Source organism: Myiozetetes cayanensis, unplaced genomic scaffold (genome assembly GCF_022539395.1).
Source record: "Myiozetetes cayanensis isolate MyiCay16 unplaced genomic scaffold, myiCay2020 scf3, whole genome shotgun sequence".
NCBI lineage: Eukaryota > Metazoa > Chordata > Aves > Passeriformes > Tyrannidae > Myiozetetes > Myiozetetes cayanensis.
This window is the reverse complement of record NW_026087521.1, coordinates 67,515,250-67,536,751: the sequence shown is the minus strand read 5'-3', so window position 1 is coordinate 67,536,751 and position 21,502 is coordinate 67,515,250. Positions and strand designations below refer to the sequence as shown.

The following is a 21,502-nucleotide window of genomic DNA, read 5'->3' as shown; positions in this document are numbered from 1 at the left end:
AAATGTTGACTTCTAACATGGATCTTTTTTTCCACAATTAGAGACATATTTTATGTCTTAAAGCACTTAGAGCTTGAAAAGGCTACTAATAGGTCCTTTATTGCTCCTCTAGTCACTGCAAGAAATTCTAGTCCTTAACAGAGGACACCAAAATACTATGCCCAGAAAAAAGAAAGATTTTAGGACACTCAGATGTCCTAATACCTAAAAATAACTCATTGAAATGATGATGATTTCTTTTAACAGAGACATGTTCATTCTACTAAAATGATCAGGTTTAGATGTTGTTCTGTGACAAGTTATATGCATGGATAAGTTGAAAAAAAAGAGATGTTAACCAATGCAGTAACAGGTTCTGAAATAATGACCAACAAAAACTTGAGTAAAAAAGGTGATTTTGTATTAGGGAGCTTTCTAAACATATCCTTAGGGTGTGTGACTGGTTTTACGTAAAAGCCACCTAAATCATCTTTTAAGACAGTCAAAACAGGTGACTGAGAAGCTAACTTTTGAGCTAAAGAAACTGCTGTTTCTGTAACAATTTTTTACTCTTTTTTAACTGAAACTGTTTCTGACATCTCTATTATAGATCCAGTTTAATTGTCCAGTTCAGAAAGAATTGAGCTTATTAATGGAATTTTTTATGTCCAGATTAACTGATGTGAAAGTGAAAAGGAAGTCACCTTTATTGTAAAGCATAAACTTGATGTGTTCAGGGTCCTCCCCAATTGCTGTACTGACATGGACTGGAAGGTTGAGTGACTGCAAGTGCAAAGGACTTGTAAGTATTTTTATTGGTATTTTATTATAGGAGCACCAATGTCCAGAAGTCTCAATGCTATGATAGTATTGAGATTATCATATTGAAAAATTCAGGTATTTCTATGGTATCAGTGACATTTTCTCGTAAAGGTTTATTTTAGACTTAAAGCTCTAAATTCCCTGTAATAACTGTAATCTTACCAGCACAGCACTGCCAGATTAAAGACTGGTGTATGGTGACTTTCTTGGATGAATTAAGCCAGTTAAATGTGTCTCAGATAACACTGTAGGCGTGTCAAGAACAACACAAAGCATTCAAGTAGCAAATGTGTAAATTTGGACATGGTTCCTCTGCTGTTTGGTTTTTTGCAACAAGCACTTTACACAATGACAGCAGGCTCCTCTGCCTTCCTTCCTGGCTCTTCCATACCTTGGAGTCGTTCCGCTGGCTCTGCAGCTGCTGCACAGTGATGTTGGAACCCAGTGTAAGGAAATGTGTTATTCTCTTCAGTGAGCTGATGAAGGTTACTACTTTAAAAGGAGCAATATGCTAGTCTCTGAACAGAGAGAGGAGAAACCCCAGCCAAAGAACTGTCACTCTTGGTCCTTCAGGATTTATGTTTTGTATGTGTTTTTTTGGAGGATTTCTGCTGGGGCTTCCTTTTATCCATGTCTTCTTGTATTTCCAAAGGAAAGGCTTTTATATTTTCCTTCACACAGGGAAGACAGAACCTTTTGGAGTAGAACAGACTACATTCCTGTAAAAAAATAACATTATTAGCAGGATACACAAAATGGAAATGCTTAAGTTCCAGTCTCATTAAACTACATTTCTATTTAGAATCCTTCTAAAATTAATTCTTCTTCTAGGCTGGAATATTTCAGCAATTTTTCTTACTCAATAATTCTAAGATCTGGTTAGAGTCAACTGGGTGAAAAATAAAACCTAGGTCTGAAATAAGCACTAACCAAATCAACTGTTCCACTGCTCCTATTAAAGTGGCCTTCACCAGCTCCCTGCTGCAGGGAACAGCAACACACCTCCTTCAGCTGCCTTGTCCTTCCAGCATCATCCATGCGTTTCCTGGCCTGATCACTGAATTCCAAATAGGATTTTTTGGGTAAGCTGGTGCTGCTGTTTCTGATAGATTACTCTTGGAGAGTTAGACATGAATAAAGATATAATGGATTCCATTATATTTTGGTTTTACCAAAACAGCAAAGTTTTGCTCTAAAGCTAAAATCCTGGTTTATGAAGATTTCTCCCTTCTGGGAGGGTCTTCCAAATTCCTGCACTGGTATGTGAGACTTGCAGTCTCAGCACACTCATCCTCACCAATCTCCACAAAAATGGCCTGGAGGCCAACACAAGTACCAAGTAGGTACGCAGGGGGCTGTGAGCTCTCAAAGACCTTAGCCGCTTTTCCTTAGCTCCCCAGAAAACGACTCTTCGTTCTATTAATCCATGCGCCTGTATTGTCCTAGGAGAATAGGATACTAAAAAGTATCACTATTATATCAATATCACAGAGGTGTCCAATACCCAGAATAGCGACATGAATTCCCCTCAGATGAGACAATTCAAATGAGATTTCATCCATTACGCACCTTTACCCTCAGTGAATGTACTCACTGGTTAAAACCTAAAAACATACCTAGTACTAAAGCTCGAGCTGATGGCTCTTCTCTGAACTCTTGATGGCAAAGCATAAAAGCTGCTGTGCACAAAGAAGATATTTTCACTGTCCTTGAAATGGAATGACACTGCAACCAGACAGACTGTTCACAGCTAGTTTGGTTGTCAGCAAGTGCTACAGACCCAGTATTTATTTTTTACCCAGGAGCTGTCACCAGATGTTAGTTACTGAATAGGGAGAAGCAAAACCTATGGAATATTTTAATCTATGTGCAGTATAGAGTTTGAACCACCAGAAGAGAAGCTTCTTAATGTATTATTCCTTTGCCCTGCAGCAAGACTGACATCCATGGTTTTCCTGATGTGCTGATCACCAAATTCCAAATAGGATTTCATGGGTAAGCTGGAGCTGGTGTTGCTGATGGATTATTCTTGGGGATTTAAGCATGAATAAAGACATCGGTTTAGATAGAACTGGACATCTTTTGGGGAGAAATGGATTCCCTGGGTCTTACCTACATAGCAAAGACCCTTGCCATGGTCATTTGTAGCTGGCTTTCTTCTGGGAGTTTGGCTTAGCTATTCTTGTGTTTCTGTCCTTGCTTTTGTTTCCTATGTCACTATCTAGGCTTTAGCAGCAGATTCAGCTGGTAATTATATCAAAATCACAATCAGCCTGGTTCCATGTGACTTGGAAGCTTGAAGAACAACTTCTTTCATCCGTTGTCCTTTTCTGCATCGACTGCAAGGCCCCTTCATAATTCAGGAACTAGTGTGAGGCCTTCATCTCTGAAAAGCCTTGAAACTGGATTTCAGTTGCACAACCTCCAGAGCCTATTGTTTTTTGTCTCTTGGTATCCTTAATACTTTAAGCTGCCAATTGAAAAGGGAGATTAGGATTTGAATTGGTTTGAGTTGTTTGCATTGCAGTCCCCCCTCCGTGTCCCCCCGGGTAAGCTCAGGGCTCCGAGTGGTGGCCCCTGGGCCATGGCAAAGAGGGACTGTTACCACATCTCCAAAATTAAGATGTAGCTCCTCCCAGGAAATATAGGGGCTCAACTTGCATTCTTTTGGCTAAAATGAGCTGCCAGCTGGTGCTGATTTTGGCCAACGGGACTTAGGCACATCATGACTATGAACCATTGCACAACTGAGTGCTGGGTCCACATATCCTTAGTCCTCCTCTTTCAGTCCTAACTCTGCCTTTAATGCCCTGCAAATTAAACTTACTATGTAGAGTCAAACCCTTCTTTTAAACCATTATCCTGATGCAGTTCTGTGTTTAATTGGATGATTCTTTAATATGTTTTCCACTTTTCATGATCAAGGCAGGAGGGAGCCATTGAAATTTCAAACTTAATAGTCCAGTGCAGGCAAAACTGAGGTGCCAAAGCATGCTGCCAGAGTTTATTTCTGTTTTGACATGAATCCTGTCTGAAAGTAATGTATACAGGGGTAGTATCTTTACCACACTATGTAAAGGAATGGTTCTGCCTGTCTGCGTCCAGGACTGACCCTGCATGACTGGAAGCTGATGGAAAGTAGCTGTAGTATTACATTTATCACTTAATACCTTACACTCATGTCCAAGGTCAGTGGTTAGTCACCCTCTGCTGAGGTGAGCAATAAGGGATGAAACTTGCTCCCTTTCCTCCTTTTTTCCCCCAAACCCACCTCTTTTCCTATGTTTAGTAAACATTGCAATAAAACAGAAATAGCTGGTTTAAATTACTAACGTGGTCAGATTATATAATTTTGTCTCCCCTTTTCTGAAAGAGGAATTTTTCCTAATGAAAGAGGAATAGAATGTGTTTACTTACTTGTAGTGTGGGTGTTTAAAGCAATAATTATCATTTCTGCAGATCTCTTTCAATGTTACCTAAGCAGTGTTGCTAAATACATTTTGAAACCATAGTCATATGTGTGATTCACTATCTGGCCTGGCCAGTTTGGTAAGAAATTTATTCTCAGTTATTTACAGTCAAGGTTTTACATCGAGTGATACCAGCAAGGGAATCTTGAAAACTCAGATAACAAGCAGTAAATGATTGACATATTTCCACAATAGGCAAAATAAGAAGGACTGTTAAATAGATTAGAAGAGGCTTCCATTGGCTCACTGCAAGTGTCTTCTATGCATTGCCATGGCCTAGGTTAACTGAAACCAAGACAAGAAAAAGGACCATCTACATTGACAAAAGCATATTGTGTGCAAAGATCCTGAGAGGCTGAAATGCTGTATTTCTGACAGATTGAACTGCCACACTTGGAAATATCTGTTGAACCCTTCATAAATTCAAGACACTTCATTTGGAAATGAAAATAGCTAAATGTGCTCAGGTTTGTCCAAAATGCGTCTGTGTTGCCTCTACTGTTAAAAAGGAAGACTAAACCTGACATTTTAAGGTTGCCTACCAGCTGCTACTCCAGTTCTTCTTCAGAGAGTGAGCATGGCATGACACAGGCAGAATCCAGAAGAACATACAATTATGTACAATTAACATACATGCAGTGGTAGGACAAGGGGGGATGGCTTGCCTTAAAAATAGGCTGTTTGGGTTTCGGCTGCTTGATCTTTCTCTAACAGGTCACCAGGACTGAAACAAAAAGAAAAGATTGAAGCAACCTGTTTTGCTTGTTACTTACTGCACCAACACATACTGATCTGCTACACAAACTGCAACGAGACCCAAGGATGAGGAATTTGTCCTTGTCAGGGGTGAAAGGATCCTTCATGACATAGGCTTCTTCCAAAAGCCTGTAAAAGAACAATATCAGGCTTTTGAGGGTAGATTTCACAGTAGGGGACAGTTAAGAGGGGAAAATTGTGGAGGCTAAAAAGTTATCAGCACTTTGTACTTGATTTGCTCGGCCTGCTGTTGTACATGAGGCAATGGAGCAGCTCTGCAGCTCCTTTTCTCTTCAATGCTGCAGCTGCCTTAAGTCCTATACTGCACTTTCTGTCTTCCAAAATTAGGGCAATTGGTAAGCCTTTCAATATCACCTTACTAAATTTTTCTGAATGCTCTACCTTAAAGTAATTGTTTCTCTTCCATTTTTTATGGCAGGCCCTCCTCTGCATGGCCAACTTCAGTACTTTGTCAAGTTACCGTTTCAACTGCATGGCTTTTAATTAGAAGTTCTCTTCCAAAGCTGCATGCACGTGAGTATGAAATGCAAAGGTTTTACTGCACTTAGGTATGCCACTGCTGTAAAGTTAAGGTTCCCACCCCTTGAAAGCAGGAGCTACTGGCAGAGAGCCTTGCAATCACCTGCAGTGTGCTTACCTTATGTCACAGAATGTACTGGTTGCTTCAGGGTATTAAGGGAGCCCATTTATTAATAATTTGGCAACCTGCTTGGGAAACACTACCGGCTTTACTCTTCCTGGGAGCTCCAGGCAAAATACTACAGAAGTCAGTTGGGTGTCTGTCTGCACAGGGCACCCAGCAAGGCTGGTTTACTCTTAGGCTTAAGTCGGACTTGGATTCTGGTAGTAATATGGATAAAAGGTATCCTGTTAACTTGTACTACCTTCTCCTGCCTATGCACACACACACACAGGTATGTGTGTGCCCATGAGTGTATTCCTCTCTCTTTTTCCTGCCCACTCAAATAAGAAATGGTATGGCCAATGCCTTCCACTGTTAGGAAAGATCAGGCATCTTAACACAGCAGATCACTTTGTCAACCAGTCTCCTGGGACACGAAGACTGGATTATGTGTGCAAAGCTCCCCTTGCAAGATTCACAGCCCTAACATAGCCCTCATCATGCAGAGCCCTGGCCATTACACAAGCCCTCAAGTCCAGCACAGGTTTCCTGCAGCACTGCATTTGGGATGTGTGAGTAAGCCAGGAAGCAAGCCAAGAGAGATGGGGTATGAAGCTTTCTCATAAGCCTGTAGAGATGTGCTATGCTTCAGTATTATTCTTTTGCTTTTGGCATCTGAGCAATCCAAATAAAGCTGAGACGTTAATGCTGAGCTTGGATAACCTAAAGTTAAGATTCACATTCAGCTTCAACTCAGACTCTTTAGGAATGGACCTGATCAAAGGTGAGCCATTGCTCTGCTGAGCAGAGGAGGGAAAACCAGTAGCACTGTGGAATTTAAAATTATAAAAATACAACTGCCCAAGGAAAACAGCCCAAGCAGGTCATCAACAGCTATTTCCATTCTGTAATACACTGAGTAGTTTTATTGGGGTGAAATGCTGAGTACATGCCTGACTTCCAGTCCCAGTGAACTCCTGACCACGTTTACCTGACAGGTTCATTGACCAAGATGGCCTCCATCAAGCTACTCATGCATTTAAAGCAAAGTGCTTTATTTTATGATGACTTTAATGTCTGCAGACAAAATTATAAGTGCATAGTTTCTGGTAAAGCTATCCTTACTTAGCAGAGGTGGAAAAGGCTTCAGTCCCTGAAAATGTAAATACATATTATATATCCACACATTTTAACGTAATTCAATGTGACAAGGGATTGTCTAATTCATGCAAAAAAGCACTGCTGTTCAAAACTTCAGGTTGTGTCAAATGGCTCTTAAAAAGTGTTTTTAGCATATGTATTTCATTCATGCTGTGTGTGTATATATTGACCAGCTGAGGGAGGCTACTGTGAGGAAAGGGCTATTCCCATAAGTACTAGGCTAGCAGTCAACAGTATTATAACAAGAAAATACTGGGATTGGTAAATAGCAGAGTGGTCAGTGGGGCCACAAAATAGGTGAAATACAAATCTTTGCATGGCATGGAAGCAGGAGGGAAAGTTGATTTTTGCCTTTGCTATCAACGCTGACAATTTTTAACATTCCTTCCCTTTGGAAAAAGATCACTTTAAGTCTCATATTCAGGGGCAATATGGCACATTGTTGGGCTCATGCAGTGCACACTTTTGCACAGTACAAGGACTCTAACGCTCTCAGCAGAAATGAAGTCTGTGACCCCAGAGTGCACTTACACAATAGAGTGTGAGTTTGGCGGCTTTGGCCCATAGTACGTGTAGGGAGCTCTTAACCCACAGAGCTGACACTCGAACTCTCCTGTAGGCTGAACTTCTTTAGGAACATCCATCTTTAGGCTACCTACAAGAAACACAAAAAATCTTTTAGCTGGCAGCATGCCTGCAAGGAGATTAAAATGACCTGAGACATCTGGCTATGCAAACTAAAATTCAGTTAAAAACTGACTATTGGAAACCTCGATTAGTAAGTCTTTTCTCCCAAATCAAGCTGGTTTCTCACATCCTAGTTGAATTTTCAATTTCATTAGACAGGTCTATAAATTGCAGCCTGGGAGTATAAATGTAAGGTTCACCTATTAACTTAGAACTTGATCCATGAAAGAATTTAGGTGAAAAAGCACAAGGCTGTAGATCTGGAATGAGATCTACACTCCCCAAGTGTTTCTCAGCACACTCCCTGTCTGCTGCTGTGCAGAATCCCAATCCAGCTCTGCAATGTCTGCCTCCTCTCTCAAACTGCAAATTGGGAGCCATGAAAGTGTTTGGGACCATGCTCAAGAGGCAGATACCAAAAGGCAGGTGTTGCAATGATTTACTATGTGTTTTTCTTTGCTTCTGGTTCACCTTTGAATAGAGTTGTGGAAGCTTACCCCTGGCTCCCTGTTCTTATCTGGCTTCCCATGGAAATGAAGCTAATGTAATCACCCTGCACCTAGATAGAGTGTTGGCCCATTCAAGCCACACAGGACAGAAGAATGGGTACCTTTAAAAATGTTTAGGTCCTACAACTTTAATGAAAATAGGCAGATAAAGAAGGAGGGGGAAAGCAGGGGAAGACTGCTTTATCCTTACGACGGATGCCCACATATTTCTATAAAGCAGAGATTCTGTACATAGGAAAGCTATAGTCCATCCTTCTGGCAGACTGCAGGCCCACCCTGCAGAGGTTATCAGTCACGAGATAGAAAACATAGGAATTCGTGCTTCATCAGCTTTGGTGCTTACAAATTACCTGTTTAAAATCTTGGCCATCGATTTACATTTGGAAGCTTACCCTTCACGAATACCACTAATATCAGTTGAGAGTCACACCCTGAGCTTTTCCAAAAGTGGGGTGTGACAAGTAGGTTTCTAGGATTGATTTTGCTCTGTATACACAATCCTGTCACACACACCTAACCATGTGCATGCCCAAAAATTGCACCAATTGATTAATGAAGTGTGGTTGCTTGTTTGCAAACTGGGTATATTCCCTCACCTGTACCACTTTCTTGTACAGATAGGCTCACCTTGCAATCATCAAGAAAACTACAGCTTTTAGCAAAAAACCCTCACACTTTGCATGGTATATAGTGTTCTGCTGCCAACTCATCAGCTTTTCTAAGTGAAGCAGAGCTAGCATCAAGCTGGAGGTGAGCACTAGGAACTCAGATTTGGGCAGTATCTCAGCAGGTAGGTTGTGTGTGCTCACAGCTGAGCACATACACAGCCTGCCAAAGGACACTACCCTTTCCAGCTGATTCAATCCACTAAGGCAAATCCACTAAGGCCACGTCTCTATTTATGCTTTAGCTCAGCTCAGGGGTTTTCTTTAGGAACAAATTGACTGACTGTCCCTCCTTACCACACTGGGTTGGCATCGCTGAGCAATCTTAGAGCACATAAACCAGACAATTTCAGGCAAAATAAAACCAAAACATGTGCTCCAGAAGCACATGTAACACACACCCACCTGAATGCCCAGCTGGTGGCCATGCAGCCTACAGATTGGAACCAGAGGTAAACTAAAACATCCCAAAACATGGAGAGTGGGCAGCTTTGGTCCATAGTTTCAATCTTACTACATCACACTAGTTCTAACGCAGTAACAAATAAAAAAAAATTTTATTTTTTCTTCTTTCAATGTCTTTTTTTTCTCCTCTTGCTTTAAGGAACTAAATTGGCTTGCAGAGGAATCCAAAAGCTGCCAAGAGGAGCACAAGGTAGGAGACAAAATTGCACCAACAGCAGAAAGGCAGGGCTCAGCTGAGGCACCTGTACATCCCTCCTTTAGTGACAGTAAGCTGCTATTTCTGCCCACCCAGCAGGGTGAAACTGAATCCTTGGAGACATATGCTGCTAAGGTGAATTAGGGGCAAGGTGAAGCAGAGTTGAGACTACTTGTCATCTAATGTTCCAGATGAGCAGGAAGACTCTCAGAGGTGACAGAGGCTTCACAACGGACACCCAGTTCAGAAAGTCCTAGCCTGTTAAACCCTGAAATTTCATTTTGGAAATCATCTCCCTTACCCCATCATTCCCTTACCACCAGCCTTTCCACTGCCATTCCTAGTATTTCAGTAATGCAGAGAGTTCTTCAAATGTAACACAAATGGGGCTGGACACTGGTTTAGTAAGTGAATCTGCCTTGCGAAAACCTTAGGAAATGATATTTTTTCACAAGTGATATGACCCTTGGATATCATGTATTTTCCCCACCTCACTGGGATGCATGAGAGAATTTTTTTAAGTGCTTGCAGATTTTTCAGTTAGTTATGAGGCATGCATATGCTACCTATTCTTCCCTGTTTATTAAATGTAGAGTCTTCAAATTATACACAAATTCAGCTTAGAAGTCTACATTTTGGAATTACCAGGTAAGTCCCCCTGACATACCTAACTTTAACTTTTCTGTAGGTAGTCAGTAGCAATACCAAGACACCCTCCCATCTGAATTAGATTCAGATCAACACTTGTATGCAATTTTTTGTAATCAGTCTTTTTTAAAAAGGGGAAATCATGAACCCCACAAAAGTAGAGTATGGAAAGTCACTTGAATCAAGTAGAGTAGACTTAGTGGTGATCTTTTCTTTAAAATAATGCAAAATGCTAAGAACTACCACAACAACCACCAAAAAGTATTTATGGCAGTGAGGATCATAGACTTTGGAATGAATGTGTCCTGATCCCAAGTCAAAATAACAGCCCTGTGTTCAGAGCTGAAGTGCGTTAGATATAGAAACACCTGCTCTCTTATAGACTATTGGCACGTAGAACAGAATTTGTTCAATGACTACCACTGGGAAGGAATGATATCTATGTACAAACAGATTTTTGGCTATGCCAGTTGAAAAGCATATGATCCTGCCTGCAAGGCACAGATGAATTTATGATGCTTTCCAGTTTGTTCCCAGCTTACAAGTCAGTGCTATCAGCTGTACCAAGTTTTATTTCACTGGGAACATCATTTGTCCTGAGAGTATGTCTACATCAGCGCTTGGGAAAGTTACAGTCACTTAAGGTATGAGGTTAATGAACGTACAGATTTAAGAGCAAATGTTCCAACTCAGAAGTTTGCTGAAGCTATTATCCTTCTGAAGATATCTAACAACAAGTGTATTAAGCTTTCAGTTTCTGCATGTGTTTCACCTTTAGTCTAACTCACCCAGCGCACAAGTCACCAAGATGCACTCTTTCACAAAGTGTCACTTCCAAAACACTCATTTGCTTTATCTTAAAGAACAGTGTCTTTATGCCATAAACCCATAGTCAAGACAGACGATGGTTTATCACAATGGCAGTTCCTTGGTTTGGCCCTACACACGTCTTAGCAAGATGCCTGATGTGACAGTTGTCATGAGGGTTCTGTGTCCCCTCCAGACACATGAAGCATGAATGAGAATTCGTTTCTCTCCAGCAAACCAGAGCAGGATAAAGGATCTCTTGAGAAGAAAGTCTACGGCACTAATCCCTTCATAACAAGGACAGGCAAATTCGTGGCCACAAGTGATCCAAATCATCACCCAATGCTACCACTGGCTTCCTATATTTTCCTTGGAAATCACAGAAGCAGCGCCATGTCCCAGTAATGTGTCAAAAGTCTGACTGGCTGACACGTACTGAACAGGTCTTTTACAACATCTTGTTTAGAAATTAATTCTGTCCCATTTTTTCCACTTTAACTGGAAGCCACAAGGTACTTGAATACATTCTTACTTTAAGCACACACCCAGCTCTTCTGGAAAGAACAGTTACCCACATGTGCTGGGTTACAAAGGAATCACTAAACTAGCATGCTCAGCAGCAATCTGCCAAGTCAAGCCCAGAATCCTGCAGGATGTCTGTGAGGTTGGCCCACATGTCATGACCAAAGGTGAAGCACACAGATTTCAGTGCCATAGTAAGGAATTAATTGCAGAAAAAGAAAGGCATGGGTTAGATAGTGCTCTATTTCTCCATGCTGTCTGCAACTAATACCTGATATGGATGTGGGGTGCAGTTCCCTTGAGACTCCTTAAGACTTCAGAGCAGTTCTGCTTGGGGCACTCCGCTAAGAGGCCAGAAATAATAAATCACCCTTAAATTGTCAGAGTCAGTGGCAAAGTAGTGGCACAGATAAGTAATCTGATTTTCTTTGCTTCAAACCTCATCAGCACAAGTCTTTACAATGCATAGCTTAAGTCCCTCTCAGGGGGAGGAGACTCGTATTTCTGAGTCACTGATAAACTAGAGAAACTACACAGGAAACAAAGTGCCTGTAAACAGAACCAGACTTCAATTTGAAAGGGTGTCAGATAAAACCAACAATGACACCTTTAATACTCTCCAATCAAACTCGTTTCTTTTACCTGCCAACCTTTTCCTGCAGTATCCATTGTTGATGGCAATAACCTATTAAAATAATCACAGTTTGATTTTCTGGAGGAAGGAGTGCTCCCTAGTAGAAGGACAGGAGCCACTGAGTTCATAGTCTGGTACATGCCAGTGTTTGGTGTGATGGAAATTTAAATATACTTCAGCACCAGGAATGCACTTGCCTTTTTCAGAAAAACGATCTGTTGCCTAATTGCTCAGGTAGTAGATGAAACAGCAAAACCTTCTTACTTGCCAGTTAATCCCCAGGTGAACAACTCTCTCCCTCCAGTTCCCTCATGCTACTGCCTGAAGGCATGTTCAGGTCACCTGTTGGCTACCTCCCTGCTCTTCCTTTGAGGTGACTTACCTTGGTTTCCTTGTAAATTAGCCCAGGAATGTAATTTCACCAAGTGTGGCCATTGGGAACTTTTATCCTTATTCCCTCTCCCAAAGATCAAATTTAACCTTGACTTATTGCAGCAACTTTTCCTTTTAGGCCAGGGGACTGTGCTGGTACTGCTGTGCTGTCTCAGCTCAGAAGGAACAGAGATCCCTGCAGGCTGATCCCTGCAGGCTTCCCTCTAGCTATGGGTCACAGAGCAGGCCCCAAGCCTCCAAGGATTCCCTGTGGCAGCAGGATAAACACTCTAGGTGGTTGCAGATGTGAAAGGGAGCATGTTTTCTGAACAATTGTAGGGAATGACTGAAGAGGGTGTGCCAGAAGAAAAAGAGGAGTGACACAGACAAGCAGCTCTACAGGCTACAGCTCTAGGTAAGGCTTAAGAACACTGATGTTTGTTACAGATTTGAGTGTGTGCTGCCTTTCTGCATGTGGCTCGAAGTGTGCCTGGTGAGTAATAACTTCACTGTTAGGAAAGTTATGACAAATCAAATGACCAGGTGGGGAAGAAGGTGTAGTGCAAAGTTACTATGGCCTGCAGTGAAAAGGAGATTTTAAAGGAGGCAGTGGTTCAGGAGTTAGATGGGCAGTAAAATGCTGGTGAAAATGCTTTCACCAGGCATTGACAAAAGAAATTTAATGAAACATCTGCTGATCCTCTCTTGCTTTATCCTGGCCTGGAGCAAAGAACAAAGAAGCCAAACCATTGCAACCACAAAGGTAACTAATTCCTTTCTTAATCCTAATCTCAAGTGTGTGCTTATCTGTTGGGAGTTTTGGGGCTCTTTACAGCTTTTTTTTTTTTAATATTGATTTTTGTGCCAGCAAGAACAGATTTAGCAAACAGACCAGTGCAAAGGCAATGTACAGGCTAGAGAGCTTGGCATCTCAACAAGCCTGTGGAGCACGTCTCCATTCCAAGTCACTTAAACAGCAGAATCCAAGTATTTTCCTACAAGTATGATCAAACTAAAACCTTCTTTGGTCTTAACAACACCAGATTGCTGTATCTGGGTGGAATAAAACTTTCAGGGGACCCTTCATCAGGTTCTTGATGTAACCTTGTCATATTTGTAGAGATCACAGAGACTGAGGCAAGTCACAAAGTAAGAGAACATATCACATAATGCTCCCGTTATGACAGCTACTTTGCCTGTCATTTATGTGGGAAATTAAGGCATGAGGGAAACATTTTTGGCATGGGATCCAGAAGCATCAAGATCTTAAATTTTGTTTATATAAAACATACATTTCAATTGCAAGGATATAGTTATATATCCTTAGTAACTACTAGTACACAGACCCAACTCTGGCTCATAGGTGCCTAGAGTTGGAAAACAGTTTAAGAGATTATTTATCTATTATACCCAAGGTACAACTGGCTTTGTTCTGAAGGCATTTTGCAATGTTTATAGAGACTCCTACCAACCCATGTCTTAGAGAGCAAATCTGGATTAAGTGTGAAAGAAAGCCACAAGACTAACCTCTCTAAGCAGAGAGACCATTTCTAGCATCATTGAAATACAGAGGTATCTATTTGGGTTCTCAGAGCAGATTTAGAGGGAGGCTGTAGTACCCCATCTCATACATCTCGCAAACTTCCTACCTCCCCCTCATTTTTCAAGATGAGTACCTGATTGTTTCCATGGCTCTATGGTCCTGTAAACCCAAAGCTGTGACTCCTACACCACTTTGTTGAAAGTGCAACCTCATACTGGAATTGTCCACATATGGCAGGAAACAAGAGTTTCCTCTAAGTTCCCCAAACTCCTTAAAGCTCCTTTGCGGATCTCCAAGGGCTGCGTCCTCAAACAGCGCTGAGCTTCCCTGGAATCCTCTCACCAGCCCCCTTTGAGGTTCTATCCTGTAGCTCAAATATCAACTTGCAAAGCTCCTCAGAAAAAGCAATCTGTGGCCGCTACACCCAATTAAACAAGCAATATACTTTATGTCAAACCCCTCACTAAGAAAGAAAAAAATACATCATATTCCAGCTTGGCCTCTGTCCCTGGAACCCTGAGTGTGTGCTCCGTTAAGCAGTGCCCTGGTCAGCACGTGGTTCGCCCCCTCCCGGCACCGTTTTCCCCACCCGGTTCCCGGGTCTCCCTCCAGCCGCTAGTTTCCCACCCCTGATTCCACACACCACCCTCCCACGACAGTTCCCAGTTCCTTCCCTGGCTCCCCCTCCCTCCTCAGTTTCCTTTCCCTCCGGCTCCAGTTCCCCGGTTCCCTCCTCGGCTCCCGCTTTCAGTTCCTCGCTGGCTCCCTTCCCGGTTCCCGTTTCCGGTTCCCGCAGCTCCCACTCCCCCCGCCGTTCCCGGTTCCTGTTCCCGGTGTTCCCCCGGCTCCGGTTATCCCCTGGTTCCCCTTCCCCTGTTCCCAGTTACTCCCTGGCTCCCTCCCGTTCCCGTTCCCGGTCTCCCCCGGCACGTGCCGGCGCGCACCAAGTCCGTTCCGGGTTCGCGCGTGGCCGCTGCGGCTCCGGGCGAGAGGCAGAGGGCGCTGGGGGGCACCGTGCGGGGGCGGAACTGTGTGCAGGGAGGTTGTGGGTGGCAGAGGGCGCTGTGCGCCCGTTCCTCGGTCCCGGCTTTCCCGTGGGAACACACCGGCACTGTCGGGTCCCGGAATATTTGCTCGGCCAAAGGACAGAGTCCTGCTTAATAAGAAAATGGGGGCGAGGGAAGATTTTTTTAAAGAAACTTCTACTCAGGGCCTGGCTGTAGTTGTTAATAGCACTGATAAAATGACAGGATGACTGATGAAAACTTGCATGAAAAGAAATGCCTTTATTTTAATTTTTGCCCTTTTCAGCATGTTTCCAGGGGCTGTACCAGGCTGCTGCCTGGTACCTCTGATTTCAGCGGGTTTAACGTGCACGTGTCTTCTCACCAGCACTCTTAGTTCCTTCAGCTGCGTTTATCTCTACGTGCTTTTCCTGGGTAACCCAGGTGATATCTTCACAAAATTTTGGGCGCATTGTACTCAGAGCCGAGAAAAGCACCGATTTCAGAATCGAATGGAGAAACACGTTCTGAAGGAAGGAGGTTCCAGATGCAATTAGCCACTCCCGTGAAGTCTGGTAGCCATAGGACAAACCGTATAATACAATGAAAAACGAGGACAGCGTAGTTATAGCCACAACCAGTGCCCACGAGACAGGCACACACCACCACCAAAGAACAGGCTCTGTGGCCGGGCACTTACGAAGTTCCCTGATGGTACTGCTTAATGATTTTCTTCGCTTCAGAAAAATGCTCCCTTCTGCATAACTGGTAGTAAAACTGGACTTTGACATCCTCCGGGAGGATGAAGCCCCTGGAGGGGATTTTGCATCAATCATCTGCTCCTCTGTTTCAATGATATTTGCAACTTTTTCAGGTAGTACACAATTATTCCAGGACTCAGGCTTGGCCTCTGGGTACATCTTAGTCACTACAGGAGTAGGCTCCTTCTGGGAATACTTAAATAAGGCAATTATTAGCATTTCCACGGGGATGGTAAGCAAAGCACATTCAATTCCTACTGCTATTGATCTCAAATACCTCAGGTATATTGGAGATTCTTCATTCTTATCAGTGTTAAAGAACATAATGTTAACAAGCAAGTTGAATAATATTACTGCTAAACATGTAGACAACCTTTGGAACCTGGTGAAAGCGCCAGTGACAGTGGGGGCAAAAATTGAGAACCACAGATGGTACTCTGTCATCCTCTTGTTAAAATTAATAAGAAAATAGTCGATTCTGGGTAGAGGTGTCCTGGGGTCTGTGACAGAAAATTTCCACTCTTCTGAGGGATTGTCCTTGGCACAAGAAAGCCATTTTCTGCACATAAAGGACCAGGCCTTCCTGTTGGACGTGTTCTCAATTTCAGCTCTGCTTAAGAACCAGCTTGGAGATGAGCCATCGTTATTAAGCCTTATCTTGAAGGAATAAATTTCTCCCAAGTCTTTCTTAGTGGTTATCAGAAAGCAATCAGTGCTTCCCCGCTGGAAAGCTGGAGAAGGGTGGTGCCATAAACAACGGAATTTACTCTTGCCATTCTGGCCAATGAGCTGCAGAGCAACATCTGCTTTGGTTCCAGCTTTCCAGCGACTGCCTGTGTACAAAGTGACCAAAAAGCTCCCTTCATCAGAGGGGCTATTGTCTGGCAGAACCATAATGTATTTGATCTCCTTCTCAGCTCTGTCTTTTATTATGGCCCAGATGCACAAAAGAAAGTAGACAGCAAAAATAGAGGCCACTGTTATGAGGGTCAGCGGGTTTCTAGGTATGTTTGCTATCAGGTTTCTTCCTAGATCTACTGTGTTGGGAAGAACTACTACTTTGGCTGCCAGGAACTTGATGTTGGTTGCAGTTTGGGCTGGCGCACTCCTGCCCTTCCGTGCCATGTCACAGACACAGTGTACCTTCTGCCAGTCAGTCTTGGAGCCAACCTTGCATGTGTCTCTGCTCCATGGACTTCCAACCCCATCCAGAAATAGGCACTGGTCATTAAAAACGTATATGCCCACCAGTCTCCGGGTTGGGTACCTTACAACATAGCGTGTCTCCAAGACAATGGAGATGTTCTGCTTGTCTGTGCCATTTGCCTGAGCTATGGCTGTCAGCAGCGACTTTGGGAGACAGATAATATAGGGACCCTTAATGCTACACTCAGGACTGGTTGTCTCATTTCCACTTGTAACTGTTGACATGTTGTGAAAAGCAGTAAACAAGGCTGTGGGCTGAGCATGAGTGACATTGGCACCTGTAAATATTTTCACCTTGAAAGTAGCTTTTAGTTTTGTTGTAATCTGGAAATATATGCTCGTGGTATTCCTGCTGACCTCAAAACGAAATCCTCCAGTTGTGTAAGATTGTGTTGTATCAGGTCCCATTATTAACTGAAAAGTTGTAGATCCATTACCTTTCCTGGCAACAAAAATGTCTGCTCTTTCAGGCACGATCGCAACTAGATCCCCATTAGCCTTAGTCTCTGCCATTTTAAACCCCAAGACCATTGTTCTGATTTGTGCTGTATAACCTAACCAAGGGAAGGGGGTCTCATCAAACTCAAAAAGGGCAGTGGAAAACACAGTATCCTGGGGAAATCCTGAAACATTTCCTTTTTTCAGTGTTGGATAAAAGCAATTCCTGCAGGTGTCACTGGTAGGGAAAGCATTTGCAGTGTTCCAGGCTTCGCCTTTCTTCAGAGTGATATTCCAGTGCTTTGTTTCCATTAGAGTTTCTATTTCTCCAGGGACTTTGCCCCGGAAAGCTACCTCTGTTACACCTTCCATGATGGACAAGACTTGTTCAATTCCATCTGCACTGACATTCTTGAGATCCGTAAGATCAGACCTCAGGATGTTGGACAAGCATCTCAGTATTCCACTGGTCTGAATTTCTGCTTCCTCAGACCAATGGATCTGATTTCTCTGTATCTTCAGAATTCCTGTTACTTCTGTCAGTTTCCTAACGGCGAGGCCTTGTGACCTAATGTTCATTTCATCAACTTCCTCTGTGACTTCAGAAAGAACAGCCACTACTTGGTTGACTCCCATAATGCTCTTAACTGAAATATTCAGGGCTGTTTTAACCAGGGTTTCCCGAAACTTAGCCTGAGGGAACTGGGGACTTGATACAGTTTTAACATAGTTTAAGATTGAAGCTGCCAGATAAGCCAAATAACCAGCTCTAAGATCATCCCCAGTCTTTGGACCAGCTGTGCTTAAACTGCTTGCTGAGGCCAGCAGTTCCCGAAACACAGCAGGGAGTAATTGAGTGTTTGCTGGGTTCCGGACGTGGGCATGCAAAGTCACTTGGGTAAACGCCCCAAGGGAATCACGGACTTGAACATAAAGTGTCAAGCTGTTCCTGTGAGAGGATACTCCAGGTGGGAGAAAAGATGGAGGAGTTTTAGGCTCAGAACCAAAGTACAGAATTGTGCCAAACGTGTTTTCCACCACAGAAGTTACTTTGGTAGTTTCGGGTACATTGGAAGCTACTATCACTTTATATGTCAGAGGTAAATTGCTGTCAGAAAATCCTTTGCATTTAACCACAAATTTTGTCAGAAAGGCTATACCCCGACGTGGATTTACGTTACACCTGCCGGCCCGAGGAGGAGTGTTTACCCTGAATGTTTTACTGTAGATTGACGTCCTACCATCCCAGGTACTTACTTTTAAGTGAAGTGTGTAGGATGGATATGCAGACCTTGTGAAAGTCAGAGCATGTATAGACAGGTAAGCCCCAGACCTCCCCGTTGATGTTTTGGAAGACCAATCAAAACTAATTTCTGTAGAGCTGCCTGACAAAAGGGACCAGTAGTAGACCGGCTTGTTGATTGGTTTACAGTTTAAGCATTTACCAGCCAAGGCAAATCTCTCAGTTGGAATTAAAGTGCCACCACAGTTTTCAAGGCATGTCACGTCCAGATAGAGAGGGGGGCCGGCCTCCACCTCTACAACTTGATCAGCATAGCTTAACCTTCTGCCCTTATGAATCACTAAGCGAAAGTAGTATATGCTTCTTCCTGGGAGGGATTCTGATGGAATTCTTTGAATGGGACCTGAGGGTGTTAACCAGCGCAAATCCTTCTGGGATGGATGGCATTTGTTTCCTGGCTTGAACTTCATGGTTTGATAATCTGTCCAATCTCTAGTGCAGTACCAAGTAAATGAGATTGATCCTTCCTGTGAATCAGGATCAGAGGATGCAGAGCCATCAAGAGTCCAGCTTTCAGAAAAACCCACCATGCGGAAATCACCTCCTGAAATATTTGCGATTAGATCAGCTCTCTCGATCTGAACATAAATTCTGTCTGAGCCCCTGAGGACTTGTGTGGTCCTAATCGGGATTACCTCAACAGTGAAATAAAACAGATACAATCCGTAATCTAAACTATTACTGGGAATAGTTAAATGTATCATTTCTATGCCAAAAAAGGCAGAAGAGTTAATTGGTTTTGACCAGTCCGGTGCAGTTTTTGTGTCCTTAACAGGATAGATGCGCCAAAATGGCTTCACATTTATACCAGTCTGGCATTCTACGAGCAATCTGACAAAGAGATAAAAAGATTCTGCCCTTTTCCGGTACAGGATTATTGCTTTGCGATCAGTTCTCTGAATCCACACCAAGGCTATCTTACACTCTTTTTGCTGGCAAACCACTGGTGCTTCTATGGTTTTTTCAGTATAGTTGTTGACTCTGACTCTTAGAAGAGCTGGTGTAGGTACACTGCCAGTACAGTTCACCTTTGCCACAAAGCCCGTGTAATTCTCTGCATCAAAGGGTAAAGCAGAGCGACGGACAAAACGTGTGGCGTTTTTTACATGATCACTGTATGTGTACGTGCTGTTCTGGACAATGTGGTCTTTTTGTGTTCCCAAGAGCTGCAGATGGAAAGTCCACTCACACTGCAGCATTGGATGTTGGGTGGGGATAAACCACACTAAATAAGTAAAGTTCTGCAGAAAAGAAGGACGGCTACTGAAAACATGTACTTCAAGGTCTCTTTCTGCCAGAGACCTAAACAAAGCCCTCTGCTGATTCATATAAAGATACATGTTGAACTTATACCACTGGAAGGCCACAAACTCTATGGTGAGTAAGTAGGAGAGCTCTTTGTGTTGGTAGAAGACAATACGTGTGTTAGGGTGATCTGTGAAAATAGGGCTGTTGTTTTCCTCATATGTGTAAAATGTTCCCTGGCTGTACCTGAAAATGTATATGCTGCTGTTGGTCTTCCTCGGGTGAAGATTGATGTGGGTGGGAGTTTGTCTGTTTGTGGTTAGGATCAGGGTACCATTGAGTAGGTGCAGTTCTCCTGACAGTTCTTCGAACCTCCTTCCATCAACATGAAAGTAAACACTGGCCACAACTATCTCGCTCTGGCTTTGAGGTGTGGATATGGCACAGAAGTTGCTCTGTGTCATAAAGGAACTGTAGGAGCAGAGCCAACCTCCTATAGCCTGTCTGTCCACCAGTCTGTAGGCAAGTGTGCTCAGGGTAAGGGGCTGAAGCCTCCAGGACAAGCTGAGGGGCTGCTGAGAAACACTAAGGAGCTTGGAGCCAACGCTGAGGACATGCAGCAAGTCGGGCTCCACCTTGAGAGAGAGGCTGAGGCTTATCTGAGGCATCTGCTTGATAGTGACCGAAGCAACATGGATCCCATGGTTTCCGTAGTGCACAGTCAAGCGGTAGCTGTGGTAGCTGGCACAGGTCTGTTGCAGCTCAGCTGTTGGGTAGACAGCAGGTGGCAGTGGGTCTTGGTACTCACTGCTGGGAAGGAGAAGGGTCGAAGGGCTGCCTCCCCTGCTGCTGAAGTGGTACTGCCAGCGGGCACTCTTGAGGCGTGCACACCAGCCCAGCTCCACTGGCTGCCACACGTGGATCAGACGTGTCTGCGGCCAAAGCACGAACAGCCGCACGTCCTGCACGGAGATCTCGATGCTCACGTTCTGATGAAAGCACACGGGTGCAGCGCAGGAAGCAGAGGAGCACTGCACCGTAAGGAGACTGGAGGCCCCGGGCGGAGGAGCGTGTCCTGCCTGCAGCACCACCTGGCCTGACCAGCGCGATGTGTTCCTCACACAGGCCGAGTTCAGGTACCAGAAGCAGCGAGGTGGGGGTGGCGGCTGCCCCTCTGTCCACTCTATCTCCGGCCTTGCTCCCGGGACGGGCCCGTAACGCAGGGTCACGGTGCTGTTCCACAGGCACGAGACCCTGTGCTCGTTGTCCTGCCGCTGAGAGACTCGGCCTTGAGGGCCCGGGCAGCTCACCCGCAGGGGGGATGGCTGGAGACGGGGAGGGGACGCCCCCGAGCTCTGGGGGCAGCAGACGAGCAGCTGCAGGAGCAGCAGGAGGTGAGAGGCCATCGCGGTGAGAGGGCACGGGGCGAGGGGACCGCGGCCTCACGGGCGCTGCCCAACAGTCGGGCTAGTGGCCCGAGAGGACGGGGCGTCCTCTGGGGCGCAGCCGGTGAGAACAGTATTTAAGGTCGGACACGGCGGGCCGGAGAAGGGTCCGGAACAAGGAACGAGGAATTTGGGCCAGTGATGGCCACGAGCTCCCTCAGCGGCGCCGTGAGAGCTCCGTTCGCGCCAACCGTCCGCACTCGCCGCCCGCGCGAGTGCTC

At 44.2% G+C, this 21,502-nt stretch overlaps 2 protein-coding genes across 6 annotated transcripts; both read right to left on the bottom strand.

The window, feature by feature from the left end:
* Nucleotides 1-20: 20 nt before the first annotated feature.
* On the bottom strand, nt 21-14,906 carry CDPF1 (cysteine rich DPF motif domain containing 1). Of its 5 annotated transcripts, none has more exons than XM_050323341.1 (4): nt 14,824-14,906; nt 7,363-7,486; nt 5,045-5,156; nt 21-1,520 (listed from the first exon to the last, which is right to left on the bottom strand). In XM_050323341.1, the coding sequence occupies exons 2-4, from the start codon at nt 7,473-7,475 to the stop codon at nt 1,371-1,373; spliced, it is 375 nt and encodes a 124-aa protein (XP_050179298.1). In that variant the 5' UTR covers nt 7,476-7,486; nt 14,824-14,906; the 3' UTR covers nt 21-1,370. The 5 variants fall into 5 exon arrangements, with proteins under 5 accessions (XP_050179298.1, XP_050179295.1, XP_050179296.1 ...); XM_050323338.1 differs by lacking the exon at nt 14,824-14,906 and adding an exon at nt 9,098-14,452; XM_050323339.1 differs by lacking the exon at nt 14,824-14,906 and adding an exon at nt 11,602-14,452.
* A 179-nt stretch (nt 14,907-15,085) lies between these two features.
* On the bottom strand, nt 15,086-21,242 carry PKDREJ (polycystin family receptor for egg jelly). The gene is given in 2 exon segments (XM_050324850.1): nt 15,086-15,263; nt 15,265-21,242. Coding segments are annotated over 2 exon segments (6,156 nt in total).
* Nucleotides 21,243-21,502: the final 260 nt, after the last annotated feature.